Source organism: Pipistrellus hanaki (genome assembly GCF_964339955.1).
Source record: "Pipistrellus hanaki genome assembly, chromosome: 2".
NCBI classification, from domain to species: Eukaryota; Metazoa; Chordata; class Mammalia; order Chiroptera; family Vespertilionidae; genus Pipistrellus; species Pipistrellus hanaki.
Window position 1 is genome coordinate 60,602,903 of NC_140504.1, and position 23,371 is coordinate 60,626,273.

The window sequence follows — 23,371 nt, forward strand, 5'->3', positions numbered from 1 at the left end:
TTCCCTTTATTTCCAGAGAATAAAATATTCCTCCTCCAAGGCATATAGGAAACCTCAGCCTCGGATTGATCACCCAGGAGTCCACTGGAACCTATCAGAGACCCAAACCCTTTCAGCACCGTTCAGGGTGGGAGTAGTCCCCAAACTGGGGGGTGAGAGGGATTTGGGGACATGGAATGGCAGCTCATGTTGGGCACTTAGACCTACAAGTGATAGCGTGGTACTGTAGCTACACATGGCAGTGCCAGCTATTCCGTTACAGGAGGAGCGAGGGCCGAGAGCCAGCAAAGCTCCAGAAGCACCTGTACCCCAAGACAGCGGCCCCTCTATTCAGTTCTTGCTTCTCTTAATCCTTTCACCCAGGAGCAAGTCACAAGCAAGAAGCTATTTAGTGCAATGGGAACTGTGGAGTTTTAGTCAGATGGAGCCAAAGTCTAACGTGGGAGCTCCCTTAGGCAAACTACTCAACCTTCCAGAAGTTCCTGGTAGGCCCTCAGGCGGGGCACTCACCTTTCCTGAAACTCAGAAACAGGAATATCAACACCTCACAGCCTTGCTCTACAGGTCAATGAGATATGTATGGAAAGCATGCACTGAGGTGCCTGGCACATTAAAAATGCTCCGAAGACTGTAGTTATTATTTTCATCATGTGCTAAGCATGTCCTTAAAGTCCCCTAATTAATGTAATTTAAAGAGACAGGCGCATCCCTGACTCCCTGGATTCTGCATTTAGTGTAAGCGCACTTAAAACAATGACTACAGATGGAATAAATGTAGAAAAATCTTTTTTTATTGAAAACTATTTCTGGTACCATGGGAATTTAATGTTTTGTTTTGTAACTAGTAGATTCACTACTAGTTACAGGAAATAAGACAGTATATTTTTTTGCTAAAAATGTTTATTGTCCATTAACTTTAAAAGGTTTACATTAAAGAAACATTTTTTTCAAATATGCTAATAAGAAAAAGACTCAGAAAAAAAAAAAAGGACAATACTGGGCAGAAATTTCAGTGTTTTAAACATAAAACTTATACATTTTATACAAATTCTGGGATATTTATTAATAGTCCTCCAACAATGGATTTGGCATTGAACAGGAATATAAACATGTGAACAAGTCCCATCCAATATATTTCAAAACAATTAGATCCTTTAGCACAGAGATTCTTTCATAAATACCTGTACCATTCATGGAGGAGAGAGGTCATAGAAATGCCCATGAATTACAAAACAGAATTATTCCCATCTAATAAAGGTAAAACATATAGATGGGCATCCAATACATAAAAATGTAGTAACCACATAATTTTGTAAATGCTTAGTAACACCCACTGAAATGAACAAACAGCAAAATACAGCACAATAATATAAAACAAATGTATTTCACACTACTATAAGCAAAAAAAAGGCCTCTTTTTGGTTCTGTTGGTATTTTGACAAAAACTATGCGTACAAATGTCTGTATGTGTGTGTGTGTGTGTATATATATATATATATATATATATATATATATATTATTTTTTAAAAAATTTTTAAATTATTTTTAGGGAGAAGGAGAATGAGAGAGGAAGAGAGACGTCAATGTGAGAGCAAAACATTGAACAGATGCTTTCGTGCATACACCACACCAGGGATTGAGCCCACAACCCAGGCATACACCCTGATTGGGAATCAGACCAACAACTTTTCAGTGCATGGGACAATGCCCAACCAACTGTGCCACACCAGACAGGGCTGTATAGGTATGTTCTTACAGAAAACTTCATAAATATAGAAAAGCACACAAAAAAATACAAATCACCTGTCACAACCATCAACACAAATGTCACTCCTTTGGGAAGAGCAAAAAAACCTTACAGATTTAGAGATGATCCAGGAAGGTTTTTCCAGCCTCAGAATCTGCCAATGCCAATTCACCAACCACTTCAACATCCACAGGCCAAGCCTCTTTATAGACTCTGAAATGTCTTTACTATCGCCTAACTCCTGGCACCGCTGCATTTTCATTAGGCCAATGGTGATCAACAAGCAAGAACTATAAGTAAGACTATGACTCTGATCTAAAACTCTTGTTTCCGCCGAAACCGGTTTGGCTCAGTGGATAGAGCATCAGCCTGCGGACTCAAGGGACCCGGGTTCGATTCTGGTCAAGGGCATGTACTCTGATTGTGGACACATCCCCAGTAGGGGGTGTACAAGAGGCGGCTGGTCGATGTTTCTCTCTCGTCGATGTTTCTGACTTTCTATCCCTCTCCCTTCCTCTCTGTAAAAAATCAATAAAATATATTAAAAAAATAAATTAATAAAACTCTTGTTTCCCAAATATTAGAGTTAGATGGAATCTAAGAAGTTCATTTAGTCCTATCCACGTGCCTGTCCCCATTTACTCAGGAGGAAACAGGCATGAAGAGGTAGATGAGTAGCACTGAAACCCAATCCTCTTAACTGCCAGTCCAAAGCTCTTTCCAAGTGAATGTGATGGAGGAATCTCCCCAAGTGAAGAGTCTACAGTGACTATGTGGTCAGACTATTATTGAACCTAACGGGCAGACTACCGTGCACCTGCACAACCAGACACAGCTAGGGAAGCTCCCAGTTAGCTCCAGGGAGACAAGTCACAAACAGACCATCTGGCCAAATGAAGGAGTGTGCAGTGGGGCAATCGGTCAGAGGAGCAATGTGTGAGCCCCAAGTTCCACGGAGATGTGCGCCTGGTTAAATCGAAAGAGCCACTACTGGCTGACTATACTGCTGGAGCAGCTCAGAAGGCAGAAGTACCCAAAAGAGGCCCCTGAGCACATGGAATTAAAGAAAACGCCTGAATGAAGCAGATTCCTTCTCCAGTCAATAGGATGAGTCCAGGCAGTGCTACTCATGACCAACCATCTCCCTTTAAGCTCCAATCCACTCAGTGTACCCTCAGAATCTCATCACTGCCACTTCAAAGCTGTCTCTTCACATCTGAAGCTTTTGACTAAACAAACCTCTACTGACTAAAAGAGTTAGCACAGAAATATCAATTTCGATATTTTCGATATTTTTGTTCGATTCTTTCTGATCAATCCAGGTCACTTAAGTTTTTAGAAAAAAGCTCTTTAGCCTCCTGTGGGCAGCGTTTGGTACAGACGGACCGTATCCTCAAATATAAATGATGAAAGCTAAGATCGTGTCTTGTTCTCTGCTTCCCACATGACACTGGCGGTACTGGCTCAATGTGAAGTCAGACCTGTGTGCCAGGCTCCAGATGCTTGCCTGCGGATGAGCTCCTTCAGCTGTGGCAGCCTGTCACTCTTCAGTGCTTCCCGGACAGAGTGGAAAAATCCAAAGTAGTGTTCAAAGTTGTGTATCATAAGCAGGACCCCGGCCAGCAGTTCATTGGTCACCAGCAGGTGGTGAATGTAAGCACGAGTGTGGTTCTTACAGCAGTAACAGGAACACCCTCTCACCAATGGGTCAAAGTCCTCCTGGTACCTGAGAAAGGAAGTTAGAAGGACATTCCAGAAAGTGAGGAATATAAGAACTCCACAACCTAGGCTACCTATTCTGCTGGTGCATAACTAATATGGTTAATAACATCACTGCCACATGTACTGCTGGGCGCCTGCGTAAGAGGGCAATGTGGCCCAAGTCAACAGAACACAGTGAGCCAGGGACTCAGCAGTCCTCAGCTGGCTGTAATATCCTAGCCTGAGGCTGACAGGGGAGCAATAAAGAGAGCCCTGTGGTCGCTCCCTCAGGCTGAGCACTGTCAGTCACACTGTAATATTAGGAATGCTGTTCTGATGAATGCACTTTCTCCTTTGACCACCAGAACTAGTATCAGAAGACACGGTGCGACCTTTTACTTGCATAGCGTTTTGCAGTTTACAAACCACTTTTACATATACTATCTCTTTAATCTCATCAACCACCCTTGGAGACAGACACTTCTGTTGTCATTTTACTGATGAGGACCCCTAAGGGGGTTATGAGGAAGGGCTCTGACGCTACAATGCCTGGGTCTGATTCCTGGATCAGAGCTTACTTGGACAAGTCACTTAGCCTCCCTCTGTTTTTGTTTCCTCATCTGTAATGGTAACAGTGCCTACCTTACAGAGTTGTTCCACAGATTAATGAGTTGATATAGGAAAAGGCTTGGACACTGCTGAGCACACACTAAGCACTGTGTTATCTTTTATCAGCTGTTAAAACGAAGTCAAATGACCTGGCCAGTGTCACACAGGCATGAGCAGTGCTAGGATCCCAACTCCCAAGTGTCCTTAACTTCAAATCTAATGCTGACAATAAGAAAACTCCCACTGCCAGCTAAATCTATAACATACAGAAAAAGTAACCATTTATATTACCATAACATTTAAAAAGTAGAAGTGAAACTCCTTGGCCATTTTTTAAGATGTTAAATGTGGTAAACATCATTATTTCACACCTACAATCAAGAAACCCCTAGAGAATAAATGAAAACTACGATTTTCATATTCTTTCATAAATTTCCAAATCTGTACTATTACTTGACAGGCATTACTAAGTCTGAGTCCCTAGAATGTCTCTTCACATAAGACCAAAAACACCAAGCACTAACGTACACCAAACTCACAGATAAACCACTCACTGGTTCCACTTTCAATGAAATACATACAAAGTTGCAAGATATCCTAATTCATTCCTTATAGAGGCAAATGTTTTCTTTAGGACTTATAATCTGTATATAATAACCAAGATGACTTAAGTGCCTTAAAAAAATTTTTTTAATGTTGTATTTTATCTTGAAATCCTTATTTTGTTCTGTCATTATTTAAAGTAATTGGAAGGCCGAAACCAGTTTGGCTCAGTGGATGGAGTGTCGGCCTGTGGACTGAAAGGTCCCGGGTTCGATTCCAGTCAAGGGCATGTAACTTGGTTGTGGGCACATCCCCAGTAGGGGTTGTGCAGAAGGGAGCTGATCGATGTTTCTCTCTCATCAATGTTTCTAGCTCTCTATCCCTCTCCTTTCCTCTCTCTACAGATATTTTAAAAAATCAATAAAAAATATATATTAAAAATAAATAATAGGAAAAATAAAGTAAATGGAAGGAGTAAAAAATAGCAAATAATGGGTTTGGTCTAACCTTTATAAAAGCTCTCCTAAAACAATAGTTATCTAGCCTCAGTTTTCTGTTAAGACAAAACACACCAATTCATTTGCAGAAAAAGGAATTTCTGAAACTGAATTTGAGAAGGCCTAACTAATACCCAACTATAAAAATATAAACTGAAAAGGGAACAGTAATGTAAACTTTTAAAACAGACTGAAATTTAAGTCAGAAATCATAATCTAAACTAAAAAAAAAAGTCCTTACTTTTTTTCCTTCAGATTAATTTCAAATGATGTCACTTCTTGGTTGTCACTGGCTGTTTTCATTTTCTTTGACTGATCCACATATTGTTTTTCTTCCTGAGTCCCATTTTGTTGTAATACTGAAGGAGAAATAAAAAAATCTTGAATGAAAGTCAGATACAGAGTGGCCTTTGGGAGTATCTTATTTTAGTTGCTATTTCATGCCCATAGACCCTGTAATTCTACTCCTGAATCATATCTTAAGGAAATGACATGAGAAAAATAGCAATATGGCCCTCGCTGGTTTGGCTCAGTGGATCGAGTGTCAGCCTGCAGACTGAAGAGTCCTGGGTTCACTTCTGGTTGCAGGCTTGATCCCTGGCCCTGGTTGTTGTGCAAGCAGGAGGCAACCAATCAATGTCCCTCTCATCATTGATGTCTCTTTCTCTCTCTCCTTCCCTCCCCTTTCCTCTCTGAAAGCAATAAAAATATATTTAAAAAGAAAAATAGCAATATATACAAGATGATCACAGACCCATTATCTCTAAGTCTATAATATAAAAATTGGGAGATTCAACAATGCCTAAACCACATGTGTCAAACACAAGGCCCGCGGGCCAAATCCAGCCCGCCAGGCCTTGCAATGTGGCCCGCACCGCGTTGTCATCACTGCACTCCTCTGTCAGTTTATGACATTGTCAGTTTATGACTGTTCAGTAAACCATTAGGCCCACGATTTAGGCTGGATTTTAGATTTTGGCCCCTTCTCTGATTGAGTTCGACACCCCTAGCCTAAACAAATTATGGTTACAAGTACATAATATACTCTTACTGTCAAGAAATTATTTTTAAAAACTAGTTACTGTGTTTATGTGAATAAATGTGTTGAAGTTATATCGTATTTTAATGTACATGCAAACTAACTGGGCTTTATAACTGCTATGTTCCAAATAGATTGAAAGGAGACCATGGTTTAAATTTGTGTACTCTGAATGGAGACTCCAGTCCTTCAGGGAACTCAGCTTATCCAGAATTAAATGGGGACTTGAATTGTTCCCCTGAACTCTTTGCTTTAAGAAAAAACATCCCTGGAATAACAAGAGGAGCACCAGTTCCCAAGCACAGAGCCAGCTGCCTTAAACAGGAGCAAATAGATGAGTATTTCTGGGAACAAGTAATAACAATCTCAGGGTTGGCCCAAGGAGAACGGGCAGATGGTCCCAGGAAGGTAATTGGTCCAAGTTGAAGGAAAAGGAAAAGCATTGAGCACAGGGCTATATTTTGCTGCCATGAATCTGCGTGGTGACATGGGAACCCACAAAAGCCTGGCTTTTGGGAAATCCTTCTCACTGAGGGAATTGCCTTCTACATTAGACAACTTATCCCTTTGTAATTTTCACTTTGTAATTGGCAAAGGACTATAATTTACTACACACACACAAGTGTGATTAATAATACTTTAATAAGAATGTTCAAATGGTTTCAATTTCCCTAATCATAAATAAAAATCTTTCTCTGGCCAAAGAGGAATAATATCATGTTCTATTTCAATTTTGCATATACGTGGTAAAAAATGACTAATAACTACCTGGTGGAAATAATTAAGCTTGTAAATAAAGTCATGAACATTTATAAAGTGTTTATGGTACACTTATCCACATACATTATATTCTGGTCTGTCTAAAAGACAGTAAAATTGACTTCGTGTGTGTGTGTGTTTGTGTGTGTGTGTGTGTGTGTCTGTATACACACACACACACACACATATACATATATATATATATATATGTACATATGAATTTGACCAACCTGATTTGTTTTGTTTTCAGAGTAATTCCAATTAAATTAATGCTTAAGTGCTTTATAGAAGTGTAACATCTTCTGAATGAAATTTTGATAACTTACGGGGAGTAAAATGAACCTTTTAAATAAAGTCTCTAGCCCTAGTCAAACTTAAGGTTGGCGGTGACAAAGGAAGAGTTCAAAGGACAGCGGGACAGCAAAGGACTGCATACCTCGGGAGGCCCAAGGGAACACTGGGCATGCAACATTCTCCAGAAAAATCGGGCAGGTGCTTCAAGGGCGCCTAGCCCAAAGTCAGCGTCCCAATTCCTTTACTACTGCCAGTCAAATGACAGAATCAGAACCTGATATTCTTGATTTCTGAATAACTAAACAATAAAATAAAATGGCAGAGTTTCAAAACAATAATCACAGAGGAAAACAGCTCTCACATCTCAGTGTGCACACAAAGGCAAAAAAGCAAAAGAAACGCTAGGATCAGGTGGTGAGACTCTGTATTTTAATAGCAAAGGATTTGCAAAAGGCAGACAAGAACTCCTTTGTGAAAAACAAATTAACTTTTACCAAGCAGTTCAAAGGTTTTCTTTTCTTAGATTTTCATCGCTATTCACTCTGAATGGTCTTTTAATAGAAGAGGCTGTTAATAGAAGAGGTTTTGTGTGTGTGTGTATGTGTTTTTTTTGTTGTTGTTGTTGTTGTTGTTGTTTTGCTTCTGGTAACTCCAAAATTACTTCCTAATATTGATGAGCTACGTGTATAGTATTAAGTACCTGGGTTGTGTGGACCAACATGCCAGAGCACACAGATAAGAAACAAAGATGGAGTTTTACAAAAGGTTGGCTTTATAATATGCACATATTTCTGTTGGAATCACAAGCCAAAACTGATAGGAAACAGAAGAAATTTAAGGATAACATTTAGATTAATTTCAAAAGACCTACATGTCTGCTCAGGATTCGGGTGGTAATCAAAGCTGAAAGTCAGGGCACCTCCCCGCTCTGTCACTTGATAAGGGAAAAAACTCTCAAATAAGTCCACTCCTCTTTCAATACACTGGAGCACCTCATCTGGCTGGCTAACACCACAGATGAGCCTGTGAAAACAAGAACACTGACATGAGGACAATGCCAGGACTCAATGAGGACATTAAAATAATAATGAAAACTATCAGTCATAGTTAGCATGGCAGGCAACAAAAAATAAGATGTGGTGGAGAGAACCTTTAGTTGAGAGGCGAAGAGCTGGGCTAGGATCCCAGCTCTGCTATTAATTTACTTGCTGTGTTCTTCGGGAAAGCTTCTTAACCTCTCTGAGTTTTTGTTTTCTCATTTAAAAAATAAGAGCATTAATACATACCTCACAGAATTGTTGGGAGAACTAATGAAATATTTGAAAAAACACATAATGTAGTTTCTGTCCCCAAAGAGAAACTCAATAAAGGTTAGTTTTCTTTCTCCTCTTATCTGTTCTAAACAACCTCCCTAGTCTTAGACTGAACTTTATAGCCTACCTATCCTCATGGAATTTTTTTTTTAAGAGTGCAAAGCTGTATGCTTTTGTTCCCCCTCAAATACTTCTATATTTTAACTGTATGTTGCCTATAATTCATTTTTATAATTGGTTCCAGAAAGACATTTTTATCTACTGTATTCTTCACAGATTCATTTACAAAGCAACTCTTGCTCTCAGAATTTCAACTATGCCCATAGAATCTAGGAATCTAACTGGCTATATTTATGCTTCTTTATATTTTCACCATGAATAAAATGTCTGCCTAGTGGGATGAGGTGGTAATTTTAGAGGTACTGGGCAAGGCATTCTGAGAATATTAATACTCAACCAAGGTTTTACCATTAAAACAACACTGGAAGATGCTAGATCAGGGCTGGTTGGCTGCTGTTTTTTAGTTTATTTTTCTACCCATAGTTCCTCTTATGAACTGGCAGAGAAAAACTTACAGACTCTCTGAATTCTAAAAGAAGTCCAAAAAAGGCTTATGTAATATTAAACAACCAGAACCCTTAAATATACACTGGTTTTTCTGACTACAGTTTCCCTCAAGTAACGTAATGTCTTAGACCTCCTCTCTCCAACTGAAGCTGGAGTTTCTACACACTTACAGAAAGAAAAACAATCCCGGCTTTCAAATCCAGCAACAGACATCTGTGAGCACTTAACTCAGAGAAGTCCAGAAAAAGACTAGAAATACTAACGCTAAATTGCAGTTTGTGCCAGAATGGACTAGGAGGGGGAGCAGTGAACACAGACTAGGGGTTAAAATCGGGGCAAATGCTGCCTGGTGTGATGAAAAGATATCATTCTGGCCAGTGTTTACACAGGCGTGTATGTGGAAAAAGCCATCAAGCTCTATGTAAGACTCATACACTTTACTGCAAGTTATAACTGTTTTTTAAAAAGTAGTAAAATTGTATGTTAGATACTAGCTTATACAGTCTATACATGGGCATACTAAACAGCCCGAGGGATATACAGCAGCATGCCATAATCAGACCTCTTATGATATTTATAGGAAAAAGCATAAATATTCACACCCAAGTGGGAAAAAGACTATTCTTTAAAAAACTGGGGGTAGTCTAATAAGACATCAGCTGCACTCAGAAACTCGGGATTTTTAGCTTTGAATTATGTAAATCATCTCTTCTCACCAGCACCCAGTAAAACCTGAGATTTATGGAAAGAACCATAGTGTTGCCGGCCCCCTCAATTTCAAAATATGATACCACTGCCTCAAACCTACAAAGTTCTTATTAGTAGTGCCTATCTTCATTCTGCTGGCAACACTGGTCCATCCTCAGCTCTCCGAAGAAGGCCAGAGTCGCCACAGCTCATACCTGTCCCTGGAAACCATGTTATAATGCCTAAGGAACAGTGCTTGTATTTGGCACGAGAATGAGGAGAAACAGTATGACACTTGTCCTCACTTAGAACGAGCATCAAATAAATTCATTCATATGGCAACTGTCCTCTGGTCTACAACCTGAACCAACCAATAGGACAGCCCCGATAAAAATTCCCCCTATGGTCAGCCTCAGAAGACTCAGCCAAGAAAGGACATCATCAAAACATCGAAAGAGCCCTAACTGGTTTGGCTCAGTGGATAGAGCGTTCGCCTGTGGACTGAAGAGTCCCAGGTTCGATTCCAATCAAAGGCATGTACCTTAGTTGCGGGCTCATCTCCAGTAGGGGGTGTGCAGAAGGCAGCTGATAGATATTTCTAACTCTCTACCCCTCTCCCTGCCTCTCTGTAAAATCAATAAAATATATATATTTAAAAACATCCAAAGAGAAGCCCATGTATAGACTGCACAATACTCAACCCCCAGCACTCCTGTTCTGCCGCCCATGAGGGTTAGCCAGCATCGTCACTCAGCACTAGCCTCGGTTTGTCTTCCGGCAGCTCCGCGGTAACTGCCGACAGCAAGTTCAGTCTGGCATCCAGAGTTGTTGGGTTCCCTTGAAAGCCATCCAGAAGGAAGCCACCTACGGGCCGCTTGGCTGTCTCTCGTGCTGACCTCAGCCTCTCCTCCATCACATCTCCACCTTCGATCACTCCAATGATCGTACTTTTCTGAAGGACCTAAGGTAAAAAAGGATTGAACAATTTTAACCGTTTCCAGGAGTGGAGACCTTCGTCTAAAGGAACCTTACAAAGAAGCCCAATGGACAGACAAGATCTCAGTGGGGAGCATGCAGGGAATGGTACTGCCTCTGCCCTGAGAACTTCTAGGGCTCTAAAAAGTGCAATTTGAAAGCCACACCCAAGTATGAAGACTGTGTGGAGAAACTTAAGCAATCTACATATGCAGCCATGCTTTAGCTTAGGTTAAATTATTGTAAATGCCTGCTGAGCAGGTACAAGAGGAAAAAGATCCTAAAGGGATAGTTTCAGTATGTTTAAATGACTATCCAGGCCTGCTTGAGGTGCCCACCAAGTCATTATTAATCAGAGTCAACTTTAGGAACTTCTAAACTATTTGGTTGGGACAATGGACTATACATTTGGAAAACAAAATCAAAAAACAAAAAAATCCTACTGCAGACCATCATTAAAAATAAAGCTAAACATAAAAATATAGTTATACAAGTATTAGAAGAATATATTAAATATTTTCTTTAATCTTGGTCTGCCTGCCTAAGCAACCTAAAGTTTACAGTAAAAGGCTGACATATTTCAGTACAAAAGCATTAAAACTTCTCTATCAACAAGGGCAAAGGAAAACGTATTCTTTGGAGGAATTAGGTAAACATCTACACCACAGAAAAAACTCCAAAAATCCTCTAAGGAAATGATAACCCTACTGAAATCTAGACAGATATGTAAATATGAACTTCTGAAAAAGAAAAGTAAATGCCCTGTACACATATGGATAGCTCACTAAACCTCAGTGAGGAAATGCAAACTGGAAACAATTAGGTACCATTTTTGTCCATCACACTGACAAAAAAGCTCAAAGATAACGACACAGTGAAAGTGGAAGTGAAAAATGTACTTATATACCCCAATAACTAGAAAGTAAAAATTAGTCCAGCCTCATGGGAGGGCATGTGTGCAACATGTATCCAATGTCTGTAGTTTCATCTTTATATCCTAAAATTTCACTTCTACAAATTTCTACTACAAATATATTCATGAGGAAAGAGTTTCAAGATATTGTTAAAAGCAAGGAACAAGGAAATTTCTGAACATATGATTGTATTCATGTTATAAAAACCACACATATATGTAATGATTATGTTTATGTAACAGTAAATGTAAATGTAAGCTTTGCAAGGAAATGCCCAAGTCAACAGTGGCTCTCTGGTAGAACAGAGGGGTGGGAGGGAGCCTGGGAGGCTGTGAAGAGGGAATTTTGCTTCTTAGTTTAAACAGGAGGGGCATCATCAGACTATTCCTCCGGAAAGAACACTTTGGATATTGTGTGGAGAGTGAATTAAGAGGGAGTATGGCTAAAGGATGGGGAAGGAGCCAATATGATACTCCAGGTCAAAGTCCAAGGGGACCTGGACTAAGGGGGGTGAAGAGGTGTGGCTCTGAAATCTCATCAGGTGGTACAATCAACAACTGATTAGCTGTCCAAGAAGAGGATGAGGACAGTGTAGGATGACTCCTACTTCCTTTTTGGAAGTTCAGGGAGATGCTGAGAAGAGCAGACTGATAATCCTAAAAAAAATATCGAGGCTGAGACAAGATGAACATCCACATTTGTGTATTCTGAGTTTGAGGTATCAGTGGGACATATACATTTAGCCACTGCATAGGCTAAATGTAAGATACACAAATTTTAGTGCCCAGGCTACAACGGTGGACACTTGGCACTGGGCTGCCACTCCCAACTCCGGCTTCCACAGCAGACATGGCTAACAGACCACTCTCTTCCTGCTCATCCCAGGCACAGCTCCAAGCACCTTGGCATGAAACCTGTTCGCCATCTCTGGGCCTAGGGAATGTATGAAGAAAAGAAGTCCAACAACAGAACCTTGGGAAGCTTCAACACTCACGGGCACTCAGAATAAGAGGATGCAGTGAATGAGAGGGGAAGGAATCATTGGAAAAGGAAAAGCTGTATGCAGACATACAAAGCAGACAGTGACACAGGCTTGCTTCTTTACGTGACTGACACAGCCCTATCTGTGAAATTCCCTTTCATGGGTATGAAAAGCAGGGTCATCTATAATTATTGTCTAAAATGGAACACATTAAACAGTAAAAGAGGCACCATAAATAATCTTATCAAGACAATAGCATAAACATAAGTACAGAGAGGAATTCCAGCATTTGACCGACATATGGAAATAGTATGACATGGTGAGGCTGACTATAACATAGAAGAAAGTCTTGAGGCACATCTGGCCTGTCAAACTCTGTCCTCTTTTCTCATCAAACATTACTCAATTTACAAGGATAATTACTGGCTCAAAACAACGGCTAGTGAGCAACACTAGCAATTCAGACTCATAGCAGTGTCCCAGGCTGAACTCCTGTTATAGATACTGAGAGTTCTATTCTGAATGACAACTAAGTTTCCTCTAATTATTTTGTGTATATTAACTGTATTAGTCAAATTACATTTTTGTGGGTAAACTCAAAATGATAACGTTCCTCAAACTGAAGCACCTGCCATAGTGGGAACTGATCGGTGCTCAGGATGGCCACCTAAATCATCAGACCCTGACTGTCTCCTCTAGTCACTATCTCCTGACCTCCTGCCTCCTCTGCGTTCTCCTAGGGCAGTGATTGGCAAACCGCGGCTCGAGAGCCACATACGGCTCTTTGGCCCCTTAAGTGTGGTCTTCCACGTGCGGGTGCGCGTGTACGGTGCGATTGAAACTTCGTGGCCCATGCACAGAAGTCAGTTTTCGGCCTGGATGCGTCTACTTTGAAGAAGTGGCGTTAGAACACTCAAGGGGCCAAAGAGCCGCATGTGTCCTGCGAGCCGCGGTTTGCCAACCACTGTCCTAGGGAGCTCATCCTTTCTCAACGTCCCTACCTCTGCTATCGGGAGCCTTATTTGCTGCTACCGCTTCTTCCCCAGCCATCACAACCTTTCACCATCGGTATTTATGGAGGGTGTCAGGAATTTTGCTTCATGATGAAGATACAAAAATAACACACAGAAATTGAGCTGAAGGAGGTCAAAGTTAATGAAGACAAACACGTAATAGCAAATCATTGCAGTACAGTATGATTGGGCCTATAATATAGCTACATACAAATTAAAGGAGCGGCAAAGAGTGAAAAGAACTGGGTCAGGGCCAGTTTCTTGGAATGGAAACAATGGAAACAATGAGCTGGAGCTGGGAGCAAGAGAAATGAGGCTGAGAATGAGAAAAAGCGGCAGGCCAGAAGGAAGTCTGCCTGCAGGCGCAGCCGTGAGACAGGATAATGCCTCAGGGAACTGCAGGTGCCAGCCACAGCAGGAAGCAGGCCACAGGGAGTAGAGACGGGTGGAGAAGCAGGCGAGGCCAGGCCTCTGCAGGCCGTTCACGCCACGTAAGAATTGAAGTGGAGAACCTCAAGTTCTTTTAGGAAAGTGATAACCGGTTAATGTTTGTGCTTTACGAAGATCTCTCGAATGGCAGGGCTGAAGATGGATTGGGTGGGATGGAGAACAGGGGCAGAAAGAACAATTAAATGATAAGTGCTTACACAAGAAAATCAGAAGTTATGAGGCCTTAAGATGGTGATAAGAGTGATGAAGGGTCAGATTCTAGGTATATTTAGGGAGATGAATCAAAGGGGAGTGAATATTGGAGATTGAATTGGATATTGAAAGGAGTCTTGAAAAGACTCAACTTACTTGTCGGCTGCCAAAAACTGAAGCAGAGTATTGATGGAGAGCAAAAGGAAGAAGAGATTTGAAGAGAAAAGATACGAAGTTTCTTCTGTGAGTTTAAGATGTACATGAGAAATATTCTAGTCATAGAACCCAACTAAAGCCCTATAGTTATGTGATCCTGAAACTAAGCAGTGTGATCTTGATTGTACTTAGTATTTTAAAACTATTAGCAGTAAGAAAAAACTAAGGGGAGACTGTCTAATGATAACACATACAGGGGTATGTAAAAGAACCTTCAGACAAAATCCTAGAGAGCAATTATAATTAATGGGTCAGGAAAGAAAGAACAGGAGAGCATACAAGAGACCAAGAAGCAAGGAGCAGAGAAGTAGGAAGAACAGACGAGGTGGTATCATGCAATGTCAATTAGCAAGAGTTTCAAAGAAAGAGCATGAGATGCACAGCTTTACCTCTGACTCTTCCTGCAGCCGCAGACAATGATCCAGGAATAGCAGCGATCGGTCAACAGACTTCCTGGCTCTTTTTATGGAACTTGCTTCCGCACAAGATGCTTCTCCATCTGAGAGACACTGGAACCAGTCTGGCTGAAGGGCCTGCTGAATTGCCATAAACTTGGAAGCAGTCATTTCCACTCGTCCTCCAACACCCCACACAGACACAGACTGCCAATGAATAGACGATGGGGAATTAGCAAGAGTGAAATGCAAATAATAAAATGCTAAAGAAATTCTGAATTTAATTCTTCTTTACAACTAGAGATGGTAGCAATTCAACATCCTAGCATGGTGAATAAGAGAGTTTCTATACTATACTCCAAGTTCTCTAAGGACCTTGTTGCTCACAGAGAATCCTTCAAGGGCCATACAAACCAACGTCTGAGCTTGCCCCTAAGAATTCTGTTTCACTTTCCTAAATGCCCAGTCTTCCAGTCTCCTCCACCCCACTTTACCCATGCAGATCCTGAATGCACCATAGACTTTGATTCTTCTGTCTTTAATCACTTCGCTCCTTCTGACTGAAGTACCCTTCCCCTACTCCTTTGCCTGGTACCCTTCAAGATAGAGTTCAAATGTCACCTACACTAATGTGTCCCCCAAACTTCCCTGGCATGACAAAGTGCCTCACCCATGTTATTCCAGAAATGTGTGCTTACTTCTTCTATAGAAATGATAGCCCTTAGCACACCACTGTATATTTGACTAGAGTATCCCAATTCATGTTGTGCCTCAAAAGCAGTCTAGTTGAGTTACATACAGAATTATGTGCTAAGACATAAATCCCATAGTACACGAGAATCTCTATATGTTCCTTTGGTTACTTCTTCTCCTACAGCACCTCTCTTCTCAGAAAAGACTGACAGGACATAGATAGGGAAGCAACATGCATGCTTTATTTTGGCATATTTAAATGAATCCTCTCTCCCTCACAAATAGGGTAGATAACTGACATCAAAATATTTTCTTTTGAATATAAATTACAAAATAAAAAGAAGTGTAAAGCAGAAGAGTAATTTAAAATAGTAATCTTAGTAAAATTAATACATATTGTTGACTGACTACATAAGTTATTAATACATAAGTTTCATTGACTCAAGATGATAGTTTCTTAGGTCCTTTAGTCAAAAAAAGTTGTTTAAAAAAAAAAATCCCAAAAAAGTTAAGCAAACCATATGTGCTTAAATTCCATATGCTATCCTGAATTTTCATAAGGAAAAAAATGGAATTTCAATGAAAAAAGACCCAAAAAAAACAAATCAAAGTAAAAAAAAATCTCTGCAGTTCTTCACCTTTTTGCACAATCTCAATTGCTACAATTACCTGAAAAAAGCTTATATTAGCTATTTTCACTTAATTTTAGATTTGTATACTTTAAAGCTGGTTATTAAAACTGGTCTCATATAAAGAAAAACTATATTACATAAATTCTTCTACTGAAATACACTGAGTGGCCAGATTGGGTGCAGGGAAAGGGCTTACATTTATAAAGTAGTAGAATATACAGGGTGGGCAAAGGAGGTTTGCAGTTATTCATATGAAAAAATATATAAGTAATAATACAAGAATAAACTGTGTTTCACATACGTACAACTGTGAACCTCCTTTTGCCTACCCTGTACTGAAACCTTGCCACAACGATGTCCTCAAGGACAATGCAATGGGGCCATGTCTCAGGAGAAAACTTTTAATGAAGTCCTTTTCATATTCCTCTTCACTAGCTAAAAAGTGGACCAGCTTTTTCAAATTCTGTTCTAAAAACACGCAGTATTACACTGAGGTTCTACTATATATAGTTGGACATGTGATAACACTTATCAGCAACTTTCCCCACTCCTCCCGAAGTTGGAAAAACTGCAAATAAAGCATGGTATCAAAAGACTACTGTTTTCTACCATCATAGCAATTTCTTTTTTTGGAATGTACTTAACCCTTTTCCAGCCCCAAGTTTTTGCAACAATGAGAAAGCTGAGGATACCTTAACCCCATCCTCAGTCAGATCTCCATTAACTCCTGTATATCACTCATAAAAATAAAGAGAAGGCGGGAATAGGCCAACATCACAGGCAGTTTGATTCTAGTATTTGAGGGACACAGGAGACTGATTTCCTGGGACAAAGTTGCAGCCTTGGAGGAAAGTTGTATACCTTGTTTGTTACATAACCAGCTGGGCAGGGGCTGACTGGATCGTGCAGGGAGCAGTACAAAAGTGATTCTGGCATGCCTGTATAAACATAAATAAGAACCCTTGAAAGCACTTATATCAACAATTATACTGTGTTGTACCAGAATAGCTTTATGATGTATACTACTAGATAAAACAACACTGAATCCAATAAATGGCTCATATATGCACTTAGAACTGTAGGAGGCCTGACAACATGAATGAAAAATACTTTGAAACCTGCAATCTAAAAGAATTAACTGCAAAGGTTCATTTCTAATGACACAGTGCATTGCTACAAAGGGAAGGTATATTATAAAGGATGAGATACAATGAAAGTGTTTAATGACATGATGACCCAACTTGATTTGCTTTGAAGACAAATTTAGTATCAACTATGTTCAGTGTAGGTACTATGCGAGATGAACTAGCTCCGGGAAAGATGAAATAATCTAATTAAAAGATAATCTCATTAACAATAAAGCCATCCCATATCATGAGTCCCTAGAGGCAAAATTAAAAGCTGTAGGACAGAGCAAATGAATCTCATTTTCAGTAAGTTTCACTGACTCAAGATGATAGTTTCTTAGGTTCTTTAATCATAAAAAAGTTGTTTAAGAAAAAAAAAAATCCAAAAAAGTTAAGCAAGCCATATGTGCTTAAATTCCATATGCTACCCTGAATTTTCGTAAGAAAAAAATATGGAATTTCAATGAAAAAAGACCCAAAAAACAAATTGGAAAAAAAAAAAATCTCTGCAGTTCTTCACCTTTTTCCACAACCTCAATTGCTACAATTATCTGTAGAAAGCTTATATTAGTTATTTTCACTTAATTTTAGACTTGTATACTTTAAAGCTGGCTATTAAAACTGGTCTCATATAAAGAGAAACTATATTACACAAATTTCGCTACTGAAATACACTGAGTGGCCAAATTATTATGATCTCTGAATGCATAATAATCTGGCCACTCAGTGTATATCCTATATAATAAAAGGCTAATAAGCAAATTGTCCCCTCGACCAGGAGTTCGACCAGCAGTCAGGCCGGCCAACTGCCCATGTCCTCCCCTCCAGGCCAAGCTGGCCGGACCCCACCCATGCATGAATTTATGCACTGGGCCTCTAATACACACACACACACACACACACACACACACACACACTCTGAATGGCCAAATTATGCATTCAGAGATCATAATAATCTGGCTACTCAGTGTATAGGGCCTTGAGACAAACAAGTCATCATGCAGTTTCTCTCACAAGCAGACAACTGAATAACCAATGGAAACAGGATTTTTATTCACTTAAGTGAGCCTTAGATATTGGAAAAAGCTTCAGGAGAAAATGGTCTACAGAAGAATTTATTCTCTAGCTACCCTGTTTCCCCGAAAATAAGACAGTGTCATATTAATTTTTGCTCCTAAAGATGCGCTAGGTTTTATTTTCAGGGGATATCTTATTTTTCCATGAAGAATATGGTACACATTTATTGTTAAATGAAAATAAAGGAAATTTATTACCTGTATATGGTACGGTAGTACGGTAGTTGTTAACACAAACCAGACAAAACTGTGAATCCTACAGTATCAAGAATTTACTCATTTATTCAATGACAATCATGTCATCGTCTTCTGGAACATCATCATAACAATCCAATTCCTGAATTTCCTGGTGAATTTCTTGTGACTCCATTTCTTTCAGATTCAGTGGACCAAATCTCTCATGTTTAGCCTAGGGGGGCCTTATTTTTGGGGGGATGCCTTATATTTCACTCAGAAGGAAACCTGTAAGTAGGTCTTATTTTCGGAGGATATCTTATTTTCGGGGAAACACGGTATCATTACTAAGCTTTTCCTATAAATAAATAGACACATACATCGGCATTTAAAATCCTAGTTCTGGGACAAAAGAAAACACTAACATATCAGAATGCAGCAGTACATAAACTCTTTGTCCTCTGCCTTATGTTTTAGGTTGAAACATGACAAAACTACTTTGGATCTTAGGGAATTTCCATGCAGTGTCTCACTTCTAGGTATTTGCTTTATGCCTGCAATATCTGCCCACACCTGTCTACTATCACCTCCTCCTGGCCTGGCTAACTCCTACTTTTCCTTGATCCAGCTAAGGTGCCCCTCATCTTCTCTCTAAAAAATTATTTCTTTACTATGACCTCCTTCCACATGCACCCTACAGCAGGTTATGTGCTTCTCCCTCTGGCTCTCATGATACATGTACATATCCCTATTCCTGCAAGTGTAGTCACCACTCTACTGGAATTACCTGTTTATCTTTATCCCAACTAGGTTCTGGGTTCCATGAGGGCAACAACTGTTCCCTATTCATCTTTGAATCCCCAATGTTTGGTTCTCAGATGCTCAATAAATGATTACTAAATTAATGAACAAGCAAATATATGAATGAAAGATCAAAGAATAAACAGCACCTCCAAACTCCAAATTAATACATCATAAGGCACACACAAATAACTTAATTAATTTTACCTATAAACTTTCCAACTCCTTCCTTATATTCTGTCAAGACTTCGTGATATTCTGCCCTGTAAGTAAAGCAGACAAATACGTAACATAATAATGAATCATTCCACAGACACTCTATACAACAACTGAAGTCCTCTTCTCACCCAAACCTGCTATGTGACAGTAAATGTAGTCTTGAATAACAAATACACCATTTGACTCAAGAATCCCAACTCACCAGGCTAGATGCATTAGCCAGAGTAAAGGTTTTCAATCTGCAAATAGTTCTGTGAGAAGAGAAACTGGCAAACTTCAACTGCTCCAGAGTATCTTGGTTTCTTCTTCCCCATCCCCTTCCAAATCAGTATGAAATTAATAAACTAGAGGCCCAGTGCACGAATTCCAGCAGAGGTGGGGTCCGGCCAGTCTGTCCCAATAGGGGCTGATGGGGGGCAGCAGGAGGGAAGAGGAGTTGCTGCAGGCAGTTGGGGGGAGGAGGGGCGGCCTCCCCGCCCCCTGGTGGAACTCCCCTTGGAGGGGACAATTTTCATATTAGCCTTTTATTATAGGATATTGCAGAGTCATTTCATCTAGAGCAGATTGATCAATTAAGGATAAGGTCAACATGCACAATACACAAAATGGCCTAACTCCATTAGCTCTGTTTCCATAAGTAGCACATGCAAGTACATGTGGAGAGACAGAGAGATCTCTGAGGCTGGTGCATAAAGGCAGCGCCTACCCTGACACCCCCAGGAGCAGTGGCAACGAGGAACCTTGAGTTCAGAGGAAAAGTGAAGCAGCTTTAACATGGAGGTCTGACCCGTGCCTTCCAGATTAGGGCCAGATGAGGTATAACATTTGATATATTTCTTCTGATTTCATTCTAAAAAAAATCTACAAATTTTACACATATAAGCAAGCAAGTCTTTTGCTTTGCTGTACCTTGTTAAGGTAACTAAGCTGCTGCCAAAGTTGAAACTTGGACTGGTTCGGTCCACTACTTACAGCGATGACAGTGTGAGCTGAGCCATGGCAGGAACCCCGTGGATACTACGCAGCGTGTGATGGGTCAGGTGTGGGGCAGAGCCAGTCTTGGTGTATAGAAGGCAGCCTGGAATGTCCATAGTGTGGTCCCCCGTTTTGCCTAGATTTTTTATTTTTCCTAGGCGACAGCCATTAACGACCTTGGTAAGACTCAGCTTCATCCTGAGGGATTCTCCAGGTCCTGATAAGAAAAGATCATTAAATTCATAAGTTTTATGACATCTAAAAGCAAAACATTTTGCAAAGATAACAACCTACAAAAAAATTAATTATAGCATATTTATAACTACTTCCAGTCTAGGATTTTTTTTTTATATATCCAGGAACAGGGGAATGGGAAAAGTCCCAGAGTAATATGATGGCATCAACCCCATTTCAGTTACTGAATTTTTGTCTGACCTGATAAAATCCGAACAAATGGAAGGATGAAAGTGAAGACTAATCATAGAAATAATGCTATGAAGCCAACGCTCACTCTCAGGCTTGCAACGTATAGAGAAAACTCACGCTGCTTAGGAAATACTGATTATTTTACATATGGGTAAACTGAGGCTAATAGTCACCATTTTGGAAGTGTCAAAGCCAGGACTTAAATCATAGAAGTCTGACTGTGGAGGTTGTACTCTTACAGACTGGTAGTCCATGAACATGTGCAATGTTTATGTTACTCCAATGCAAAGATATAATTTTAAACCCATATATTCCATTTTGCTCCATTTATTTGTCCCACTTATTTATACATTCATTGGTTGAGTCTTGTATGTGCCCTGACCTGGACCGAACCCTCAACCTTGGGTATCAGGTCCACGCTCTAACCAACTTAACTACCCGCCTGAGCTACCCACCCAGGGCCTATGTAACACAATGTAATCAACCATCGCTATTCAGACGGACACTGAAGACGGAGCGGGTCCTAAGATCACCGCAAAATTCTGAGGGCACGGCTTCCCTGATCTCATTTTCACCAATCTCAAGTCTAGTTTAGTCTACGTTTCCTGGAAGAGTTCTACACATATACACTGACATTTATTTATTTATTTATTTATTTATTTTTGTCGTTACCAGACTCCAATGATTTAAGTACTATAGCCCCCATTTTGCCGAGGGGTCCGAGAATTATTAAGCAAATTGCTTGAGGTCATACAGCCACAAAGTAGCTGGTCCAAAGCTCTCACTCTAAGCATCTGCCCTGCCTTAGGAAGCCCTGTGCTCCAGAGTGGACTGTCCACGGAAACACCCATGCTAGGTCAGTAAGAACGGATGTATCGTCACTCCAGGAGCTACCGCCAGCCCTCGCGGAGCGCTAAGCTCAGCGATGCGGGATCACCTCACCCTCTGCAGCATCCTGGGCAGCCCGGAGGGCGGGAGAGCTTTCGGCTGACAACTTGACCCTTCAGCAGAGGCCAGTTAAAAGCAAGTCCCTTTTACTCAGAGATGCGGTGAGAGCGCACACGGTTTGGGAAAATCCGGACCCGGAAGCCATCAGGAGAGACCCAGGGAAAGAAAGGGGATTCGTGGTGGGGAGTATAAGTTAGTGCAACACAACCAGGAAGTGCCTGGGCGCGGCGCGACTCATTCACCCGTAGTAGTCCCCACCCCATCTGGGAAGAGGGGGCACTCACCTGCAAACCTCCCAACTTTTTTCTTTTTTTTTTTTTTTTTTTTTGTCTGGGGACCCCTCAGACTTCCAGCAGCTTGCTCCCACGTGTCCCGCTCGCAGAATCCTCGGCCTCCTAACCTAAACCATCGCCTCTGACGCAGAGCCAATCAGGGCGCATTACGTCATCAGAGGGCGCCAGGAAAAGTAATCTCCCAGCGAACTCGACCGGAAGCCAGCGCCTCGGCTGCGTTCGTTGCCACGGGTAACCGAGCTAACGCGCTCCGCCCGCGCAAAGCTTCCTGGGAGTGGTGGTTCGCCGGCGCCCCTTACCTGCCTTCCTTGCGGGCAGAGGAACTACATTTCCCAGGGAGCTGCGGTAGCGAAGTGGGCAGAGGAGCGGCCGTTTCAGCTTCGGCCAAGGTCCCGACCTGAACCTGGAAAATGCTGCTGGCGCCCCAGGAAGGGTCTTCCTCAAGGAAGAGGACGGGGCTGAGTCGCTGGAAACAATTAACGAGGAAACTGAATCCCAAGGTGATCCATCCCAGTGGGGAGTTGGGTGCCAGCCGCGTCCCCGCGTGTGCTCCCTCCCCTTTCCACCCAGAGCATCCTTATCCGGCCCGTCCCTCCCTGTACCGCCCTGCAGCCAGCATTGCCCTGGTGAAGGGGCCCTAGGAACCCTGGGGTCTGGGTTCCTCGCGGCTCTGGTGGGCAGCATCATGAAGAACTTTCCATCTAACAGCTTTTTACAAACCGGAGAGTCTGGTAGTGCTCGTCCGGTTGACGAGAATTCAGAAACTCTTTTGCCTCCTACTTACTACCACCCCACAATTTTAGAGAAATCCTCGCACGTTCATTTTTATTTTTATTTTTTTTATTTTGCAAATCAGGGAATTGATCTTTATTGGAAGGGGGAGATCTTCACGTTAAGTGCTCGGCCTGATATACAAAATATTACATAAAATGAATTCATAAATGCAAGTGGGTACTGACTATATAAATACTTGATTCTAAATTTCTAAATTCAGCAGTCATTTTTAAAATAGACCCTCTTTGTCTTTGTTCCCTCTTTTGGTGAATTGGCATCCCATGGAACACTAACCCCATTTTAAACTTGAAACATATGTAAATGACATGTGCAAAGTCAG

At 40.9% G+C, this 23,371-nt stretch overlaps 2 protein-coding genes across 3 annotated transcripts in view; one reads left to right on the top strand and one right to left on the bottom strand.

Annotated features, from left to right (window-relative positions):
* Window positions 1–1,529: 1,529 nt before the first annotated feature.
* QTRT2 (queuine tRNA-ribosyltransferase accessory subunit 2) lies at window positions 1,530–22,374 on the bottom strand. 2 transcript variants are annotated; one of them, XM_084872384.1, is made up of 9 exons: window positions 22,249–22,374; window positions 20,588–20,807; window positions 19,604–19,659; window positions 17,080–17,156; window positions 14,888–15,100; window positions 10,518–10,717; window positions 8,061–8,212; window positions 5,339–5,456; window positions 1,530–3,473 (listed from the first exon to the last, which is right to left on the bottom strand). In XM_084872384.1, the coding sequence occupies exons 2-9, from the start codon at window positions 20,785–20,787 to the stop codon at window positions 3,212–3,214; spliced, it is 1,278 nt and encodes a 425-aa protein (XP_084728510.1). In that variant the 5' UTR covers window positions 20,788–20,807; window positions 22,249–22,374; the 3' UTR covers window positions 1,530–3,211. The 2 variants fall into 2 exon arrangements, with proteins under 2 accessions (XP_084728510.1, XP_084728511.1); XM_084872385.1 differs by lacking the exon at window positions 22,249–22,374 and adding an exon at window positions 21,959–22,209.
* A 138-nt stretch (window positions 22,375–22,512) lies between these two features.
* Window positions 22,513–23,371, top strand: part of CCDC191 (coiled-coil domain containing 191) — a 78,867-nt gene continuing 78,008 nt past the window's right edge. The window contains exon 1 of the mRNA XM_084873912.1: window positions 22,513–22,757. Within this exon, the coding sequence (XP_084730038.1) occupies window positions 22,668–22,757 (90 nt within the window). The 5' untranslated portion in view covers window positions 22,513–22,667. The remainder of the gene's footprint in view (window positions 22,758–23,371) is intronic.

Excerpts from the sequence above, each read along its gene's own strand:
- QTRT2 (XM_084872384.1), bottom strand. The coding sequence starts at position 20,787 with ATGAAGCTGAGTCTTACCAAGGTCGTTAATGGCTGTCGCCTAGGAAAA. Across the intron at positions 19,660-20,587 it reads CAGCTCACACTGTCATCGCT|GGCAGAATATCACGAAGTCT; the intron begins GTAAGTAGTGGA and ends CTTTACTTACAG. Across the intron at positions 3,474-5,338 it reads ATTAATCTGAAGGAAAAAAA|GTACCAGGAGGACTTTGACC; the intron begins GTAAGGACTTTT and ends TTCCTTTCTCAG.